General features: G+C 36.1%; 1 protein-coding gene across 6 annotated transcripts in view; it reads left to right on the top strand.

Annotated features, from left to right (window-relative positions):
• LOC112154115 (protocadherin-15) overlaps window positions 1-8,952 on the top strand; it is a 272,438-nt gene that overhangs the window by 64,344 nt on the left and 199,142 nt on the right. For all 6 annotated transcript variants that reach the window (XR_004949742.1, XR_002920601.2, XM_036217104.1 and 3 more), the window contains exons 3-4: window positions 6,134-6,148; window positions 7,710-7,775. Coding sequence is in view for 4 of the 6 variants with exons in the window: in XM_036217104.1 (XP_036072997.1) it covers window positions 6,134-6,148; window positions 7,710-7,775 (81 nt within the window). In the remaining 2 variants the exon portion in view is untranslated. The remainder of the gene's footprint in view (window positions 1-6,133; window positions 6,149-7,709; window positions 7,776-8,952) is intronic.

Below are 8,952 nucleotides of genomic sequence, written 5' to 3'. Positions count from 1 at the left end.
AAATGTTACTTCATAAATTTTAATTTTGAAAAATACTACATACAGGGGTCTCTCTGAATGGAGTTTCTACATTATAAAATGTTTCTTTAATTTCGAACATTCTAAAAAATCTCAAACAATAATATTCCCGAGTCAACATGTTTAATCACATTTTCCTTGTGCAGCAATGTCGGGATATGACCTTTATTTAAAGTTTGACACATAAAAGTGCTCCGCAGCCTAACTTTAAAGTCCCTCCTAATGCTCTCCTCGTCGGCCTGCTGTTAACTGACTCATTGTATGTGTCCAGTGGACCTTGGCTGTGTGTGCGCTCACAGCATTGTCCAGGTGACCCGCTGAGTCAGAGCCCCAGCATGAATATTTGATGGTAACGTTAGCATCTGTGAGCGTGCGAATGCAGACGAGCCGGATGGTGTAAACCTCACACAGCGTGCGTTTAGGTGTGTGTCATGGAGACAGTTGCTAAGCTGACTGTGAAAAGCGAAACAACAGGACTTGCCGTCAGTGAGCTAAAGCCTGCTTAGACTGTGTGGTGTTTGGCTGCAGCGTGGGCACTCCCCTGCTTATGCCGCCTGCTAAATCCAGATGGTCAGACTTGGATCGGCGAATCCAGCAGTGTTAAGGCAGCCCGTGTTTAAACGCAGATACTTGGTAAATGCGAACAGTGTGAAACTGAGTTCACAGCCTGTGGTGTTCTTTCAAAATAAAGTCATTCTTCATGAGCTTGTATACTTCCCCCGATACTCTCCCTAGAGTTTCATCACAAACCTGTCATTGCAATGATTCATGCTCCTCCTAAAGCATAAAGACACTTCTGGTGTTATTTTCTGTAGCGAGGATTTATGAAAACGAGATTTGGATGGATATGCCAATGATAAAAAGGAGAGTTTTAAGTTCACCAAAGCAGTGGTTCTCTACCTTTTTAATGCTATAAACCTGGTCAATGTCTGAAAATGTTTTACTGATCTGTTCGAGGCGGATGTTGGCGTCCAAATTTTTTATTTTTTTATAGCTTCCAGTTTCCCTTAACTTTTGAGGGTAAAGTTTATCTTCGTATTCTGAAAAAATATCTGCAGCTTCCTAAAAGCCTCCCAAGTACAATAAAAAAAAATGTTTTAATTATGATTATGAAGTTTTTAAGCAAAATCCCACGACCTAAATGTCTTAAAAAAGCCATTTTTCATGTTGATCTGAAGCTTCTGTTTCTGAAACCTCCTCTGAAGGGGCGTGGCTTTTGGAGCTGAGCTGAGGAGCCCCGCCCCTGAGACTTATGTACCAATGAAATGCACTATAGGTTTACCTTTAACCCATGTTTGTTAAAGTGGAAGCTAAAAAATGGGACGTCAGGGTTAGGGTTGAAACTTTATTAGCAGCATCCTCATAAAATTAGACTGCCGGTTGGTGAATAGTCTTTATTTATTTGCTTACTTATTTTAAAAACTTACAAAATAATAATAATAAAATAAAAACTCATAAGCAGGAGTATAACAATAAATGAAAACGTGCAAAGTTTTTATGTTTTTATGGTGTGTTGGTACAAGCATCAAAATAAATCCACATTTTTTTTGTTTTTTTGTCTGTTTTTTCCTGTTGAACATAACTTTCTTTCATTTTAAAGTTAAAGGTTAAAGTCTTCCTTTATTGTGAAAAGAAACCTTCTAAACATGTTTGTTTTTTTTCCAACTTTGCTAGCTTGGAGTTTCGTTTAATGATCAGTGTAGCCACTTTAAGAAAGTAGCAGATATGAATCATTCTATAAGTACATCCCGGCCACATTTCAAATAATTCACATACAAAATACTAAAACATGTAGTTTATAACTACATTTGGATGTCTTTAGACTAAATATGCAAAACCTAACAGAAAATATTTGTAAACATAGACATTTTTTTATATTTTACCTTTTTAAATAAATAAGTTTGTCTTCTTGGCCATCAGTAACAGCTAGCTAAACAACTAGCTTCTACTCCTGAGAGAGAGCTAATATAAGTACATTTGTGACAGTAAATGTTGCACAAAGTTTTTGTAATCATCAAATGTAGGCCTAATCAAAATTGCACAATTGATCTGTAAGCTCGGCTAATCAGGTCGTTTATTACCTGTTATTGATGAATATGTTGCCAAAAATCAGAAAAGCGAAGATTTACTTTTTATGAAGTTTGAAGTCTGGAGTGACCCATGAATTGTTTTAGGTGTCCGAGCGACTTGATATGCATCAAGAATTAGATTAATCTGGTGGGAAATCCACTATTTTACAAATAAAACACCTTTTTTTTTGCTTCTCTGCACCCACTATCCCACGGACCGGTCCACAGCCCGCAGATTGGGGACCACTGCATTATGGGACTTTTGAGGGGTGTTGGTGTCTGTATGCAAGAAGAGCGGGACGTTAAGCTTGTCCTACTGAAGTTAAGAATTTGCATTTCTATGTCATAAAATCTTCACTGAGAACTGATTCGTTTCACACAGCGAGGAGAGTAAATGCTCCTGATTAAATCAAGCTTCTAACAACCTGCAAACTAAACTCATTTCATTTTTAGTTTGTCCAATTTTTAATAAATTAAGACTTAATTGAAAAGAATACTTCAAACTGTTTACATTTCTATCAATTAGATCTTAAATGAGGATCACCTGAGCTACATGTTACAAATATTTAGCTCTAATTGAAATCAATTCGTGTGCTATCTTAGACAGGAAGAGGACAAAGATGAGACCAGGCATGTTATGGGGAGGGAGGAACTCAAAGAGGTAGAGATAGAGATACCCCCTGGAGAACGAATGGCTGGTTAGTAATATATGAGGGGCATCAGTTTACTCTGAAGGATAAAAAAGCAGTCAAGCAGAGGATTCACATCTGTCATCTGCTGTTTGCAGAAACGCCAGTTGGTGGAGTCTGATGTAACTAGTGACCGTTGTTCCATGGTTGATGCATCCTTCTGTTCTCGAGATGAGATGGAGGCTGAGAAGATATTAATATGTATTATGACTTTTCCAAATCATAGGGAAAAATCACTCAGGGAGCCATAAATGTGGTGAAACGATAGGCAGCAGCTATAGCTTTATTGGGGCTTTTTTCTTAGATAAAAGCAAAAGTTCTAGCATCAACTTCATAAAAACATACTGTAAAAACATTTCAGGCAAATGTATATTAATGCCATCATTTTCACTCCAAAAAAGGAAAATTTTCCTTTGTGAAATCTTCAAGAAATCTACCCAGAAATCAGAATTTTTGCCTTCACTGTATATTTTACATTTTTTTTAAATATTTTTTAACAAGCTAGAGAAGCCAAAAACGGCCTGCCCTATTTTTTTTAAATAATTTTCTCGTGATAATGAGATCCACAATCTCATTATCACAAGATAAAAAAATTTTGTTTTCTTATGATAACAAGAAAACTAAGAATAAACTGAAGCATCCCTCTCTCCCTTTTCCACACTGTGACACAGAGACTTTACCTTTACCGGTTAACAACGAAAATGGCAGAAGAAAACACTCCCCCAAATTTTTAAAATTATTTTCTCGTGATAATGAGATCCACTGTCTCATTATCATGAGAAAAAGACATTTGTTTTTTAGTGATAACAAGTCAATGAATAAAATATTGTATCGTCCCTGTCTGAGACTTTACGTGTTTTAAGTCTCTTTATTTTGTTGTTAACAAAAAAAAACCAACATCAGAAAACATTCCCCCAAAGTTTTTTCTTTCTTTTTTCTTTCTTGTGACAATGAGATCCACTATGTCATTATCAGATAACAGGATATTAAAGAATAAACTGTAGCATCCCGCTCAGAGATTTTACCAGTTTTAAGTGTCTTTATTTTGTGGTTCACAACAAAAACAACAGAAGAAAACACTCCCCCAAATTTTTTTCTTTTTTTAATTGTTTTCTTGTGACAACGGGATCCACTATGTCATTATCAGATAACAGGATAATAAAGAATAAACTGTAGCATCCCACTTAGAGATTTTACCAGTTTTAAGTGTCTTTATTTTGTTGTTCACAACAAAAACAACAGAAGAAAACACTCCCCCAAATTTTTTAAAATCATTTTCTTGTGATAATGAGATCTACCATCTCATTATCATGAGAAAACAAATTTAGTTTTCTCGTAATAAAGAGATAGTGGATTTCATTATCACAAGAACATTTTTTTTTTCTTGTGATAGTGAGATAGTGGATTTCATTATCACATGAAAATGAATTTATTTTTCTCGTGATAATGGGATAGTGAATCTCGTTATCATGAGAAAATGATCCCCCCCAAAAAAGCAGGGTAGGCAGTTTACGCCTTCTGTTTGAAACTATCCATTAATCACTTATTAGTCCTTTGGAGGAGCAGTGTGTGCTGCAGGACTCTCCTCCCACATCTCCCTTCACATCCACAGTAGAGACTGTGATGAGGTCAGCCAGGGTCCAGTCAGCAACTCATGAGCGGATGAAGGAGAGACATTTCTAATGTTTCTCTTTTTTTGCTGTCCAGTACACTTTTTGAGAATTATTTAAGTGAAAAATGATTGGGATGTACTTTGAGTTTTTTTCATAGCTGCATGCTGTATTTTTAAAGAAAAATGTGAATAGACAAATCAGTTTCAACAGGACAAATGACTAAAAAAGATTTCAGTCAAGTTCAAACATTTGCTGTCCGAGAGTGAATGGCTGCAAAAAGGGGAAAAATGTAACAAATGACAGTATTCAAAAAGCAAAAGAAGAAAAATACAACAAAATGACCAAAAAATGCTATCTATGAGGTGATATATTTTAAGATCATCATTTATGCAGTAATAGTAATGACAGCAGTAATTTCTCAAGAAGATGAGTTATTAAAACCGTATCAGGAGGGGGGGATCCACTGGTCGACTGTTCAGAAGTCTTATCCCTGAAGGAAAAAACAATTTTCTAAATCTAGAGGAGCAATATTTCAGACTCCGATTTGAGAGAAGAAGTGTGAGCAGTTCATGTTGAAGGTGGGTGGAGTCCTTCAGAATGGAGGCAACACTCCTGTGGACTCTGCTGTGATAAATAGCCTGCAAAGAGGCCAGTGAAGTCTATGTGATCTTCTCAGCTGTCTACACCACTCTGTGCAGACGTTTGTGGTCCATTACTGTTGTGTTGCAGTGCCACATAGTAATGCAGTGGGTCAGGATGCTCTTAACTGTGCAGCTATAGAAGGTGCTGAAGATCTTTGGCGACATACAAATCTTTGTGGTGTTGAGTGTCCAGGTGAGGTCTTCACTGTTGTGGATCCCAAGTATTTAAATCCCACTTTTAATCTATTTTAAGATAGTTTCCAGTGGTCTTTTAACTATGATTATCTTACCAAAATAAAAAAAAAATCAAAGTGGGTCTTCAAAGCTGCTCCGCCTCTCTACTTTAAGTTCCAGGATGAACAGTGGTTGATGAGGTCCACAATCAAAATGCGTCTGCCTCATTAAACTTCTCCACGTCAGCGATCTCCATATTACAAAAGACAATAAAATGTATATTTTTTTGGAAAATTCCCTAACGATAGTATATTAAAATATTGTTTTTAGTTTAAAATGGAATGTTACAGATGATTTTGAGGTCATTATAACAGTACGGTACTGTATGATGGAGAGGATAAGTGAGTGAGGCCGAGGAAGACAGAAAGTGGAGTCATTGTTCCATGAAGTCCATTTTCTACGTGAGCAGATATCCATCTTCCATGTTTCCTCTGGGATTTTCCCGCCCATCCCTGGGAGCTGTACTCTAATGTAAGCCTGTCTGTTAAACGTTGTACTTGTTTTTTTTTTGTTGTTTTTTTTCCGTGTCTTGGCAAAGCAAAGGCATGGAGGAGAGTTGTCTGCAGACAGCGATTCCTCTGAACGGAACAATTTTTAGCGTCCTCTTTCTCCGTGAAGGGTTATTATTTGTCTCCTCGATGGAAAAGACAACCGTGAGGTTACAGTAAAAGCTGAGTTTCTATGAATGAGAGCTGAAAAAAATATATATATTTCAAAGCTTCTGAGCTGCTTTCTTGTCACAAGTTTTATATGTTTGGTCTCTCTTTGCCCTGCTCTCATCTTTAATTGATATTTCTCTTCTGCTTCTTCTTCCTTGATTACTGTCTTCTTCCTCTTTCTTCCACCGTGGCCTGGCTGTCTGACCACAGATTGGCAATATGAGGGTAAGACTGATCTCCTCTTTCTTCCCGCTAAAGGTGTGCAGTCACTGTGCGGCTGCATTAACCCCTGCTGACCTACAGAGTAGCTTGTATTGGATCCGGTATAAGGAAAAAAACAACATAGCTCAAATTTTTCCTTACGGTTGCACCGTAAAAAAATTGAAACATTGGATCAAATAACAAAAGCTCTGTAATTTGTAGCATTTTAAAAGGTTTTAAGTTAAGTAAACCGTCAACCCAAAAATTTTAAATGTAATTAAAAAATGTAATTACAGAACTTTTTTAAATTGTGTGACGCTGTCATCCATTTTTCTTCAGTACGTTTTCTATAGCTCTTCAACCCCTTCACCTATTCAGCTCATTCAACTATCAAAATATTCATCTCTTTTAGGAGATTACTACTTGAAAGTTTCAACTACATAATTCTTCAATTTTTTTAACTATTCAAACAACTAAAACTTTTTTAACTCCATTGAAAATGGCCCCATCTTCAAAAGCCCCCTTTTTCAGCTAAAAACTTTCAGCTCTACAAAACACTAAAAGTCAAGTAGAATTTCAGCTACAGAAACCATTCGGCTCTTGAACTTGTATTTTTACTTTTAAACTCCTTACAGTTTTAAGAATATTACAGTTCAAAGTCTATGTGATCTTTAGGTCAGTTTTCAGTTATGAATGCAATTTGAGCGTCAGTTTGAAAAAGTCACTAGTGTAGAGAAAGACGAATAAAACTTTTCAAGAATTTCAAGCGGATTCTATGTGCTCAAACTCTGCCGCTGTGTCCCTCACAGAAAAAGTTTTCACATCAAAATGTGCACCTTTTTCCTGGGTTGCTGACAACACAACTTTAAAAACAACTAGCTCTTTGGATTATTTTGGCATTTACTAAGATTTTTTAGGTTGTTTTGGAGTTTAGCTAATATTTCAGCTACATGCTAGCTGTTTTGGCTAAATTAGGCTTTTTTCAGTTTTTTTACAATATTTGGGAGTTTAGCTAATATAGTTACTATTTGCTAGCTATTTTGGCTAATTTCAATTTTTTTTCAGTTTTTTGGTATTTTAGTTTAGTTAATATTTTTGCCACATGCTAGCTGTTTTGGCTAATTTAGTCTTTTTTCAGTTTTTTGGGCTAATTTGGAGATTAGCTAAAATTAGCTTTATGTTAGCCATTTTGGCTAAATTAAACATTCTACCCGTTTTTTTCGGTTTATTTTGCATTCTGCTAATATTTCAGCTTGCTATCAGCTTCAGTGGTTTCAGCTATCAGCTTCAGCTATTTCAGCTTTCAGTTTCAGCATCTTAAGCCATCAGCACTAGCATCTTCAGCGGCCACATTCATCTTATAATATTCACAGTAGCATCATAGGAGGTAATCCTCTATATCTAGTTGATCTAATATTTCACTTTTTAAAGTTTCATTATTCAAACACTTTTCATTTCCCTGCACTGACATCAAGATAAAGGAAACTTTTATATAAATATTTCTTGAAATGTTTGATTTTTCTACATATAAAAATGCATTTTAAGAAGTATCAAACTAACATACTGTTTTCTTTGATTTTTTCAGAATGTAAACTTTCTCGATCGGGTCCTCCTGCAACCATCGTGGCCATAGATGAAGAAAGTCCAAACGGTAACGTTTTTAGCTTTTGTCTCCTCTTTCTCTATGCTGAAAAAAGTGAAGCGTTGGATCAATTAACAAAAGTTCTGTAATTTGTTTAAAACGATTCATTTTCATCAAATTAGTTGACTGATAAATCAACTCGAAAATTTAATTTCATAAAAACTAATTACAAAACTTTAGTCTAATTATCCAACGTTTCACTTTTTACATTGTAAATTCAAACATTATAATCTCTCTGAAAATGACATTTTCCCTACATTTCTATACGCTTTATACATTTTTGACCTCCTACAACTGAATCTCAGCTGCTGGATCTGAGGGTTAATCCCAGTTGATCTCATAGTGATGATGGTTTTACAGCATGGGGGGGTTAGGCTTTGTCCTTGTCCTTCTCTCAGGGATTCTGGTCTGAAAAGGCTCGGTAGTGTCATCAGAAAGGGTCCAGGCCTTGTGGGTATTGGGTCAGAGCTGGATTGCTTTCCGGATGAGGATAGTTTTAGTTTTCTTGGCGTTTTAGGTCTGTCCCTGGGTGGGTGTTTTTGTTCCTTGGACTCTTGCTGCTCCGTTGGCTCTTTGACGTTTTCTCTTATCTGGTTCCTTCCCTGCCTTTCATGGGATCAAACATGTAGGTGTTGTGCATCCCACCTTTTTTATTCATGAGATCTGGTGACAGCCTATCAGACCACAACACATGCTCATACTAATTTGGCTACTAACACTAGAAAGAAACCATCAGTGATGTTTATTCTGATGTTTTATTCTCCTTTAGTTTGTATATTTAATTGGTGTTTTATTTTTTTTCTTTGCTTTTTTAATCTGAGGAATCTTTTTTTGTTTTTCCATTCAGATGCATCAGAATAAAATGTACATTTAAGATAAAAATACTTTTCTTGATTAATTGTAGTGAAATATACATTAAATTGAGGCATTTGAGTTTTTATACAGTGAAAACACAAGAAAAAGTTGGTGGCTTTGCAGTCACTACCTGCCCCCGCCCTCGCTGCCCCTCTTTGACCTGCCCTTTCTGGCTATTTAGCACCCCTCCCCCACCCTGGTCAGAGCTGCACTAATTCGTAAGAAAAACAAAAAAAAACGTGTTTTTTTCAAAATATCGGCTTTTCTGTTTATTTTAGCTCCTTAGCAACCATTTTATTTTTCGATAGGCCGTGAGTGATGAACAAGTCTA

This window comes from Oryzias melastigma, linkage group LG19, assembly GCF_002922805.2.
Source record: "Oryzias melastigma strain HK-1 linkage group LG19, ASM292280v2, whole genome shotgun sequence".
NCBI lineage: Eukaryota > Metazoa > Chordata > Actinopteri > Beloniformes > Adrianichthyidae > Oryzias > Oryzias melastigma.
Note: the sequence above shows the minus strand (reverse complement) of the source record. Positions and strands in the feature narration are given on the sequence as shown.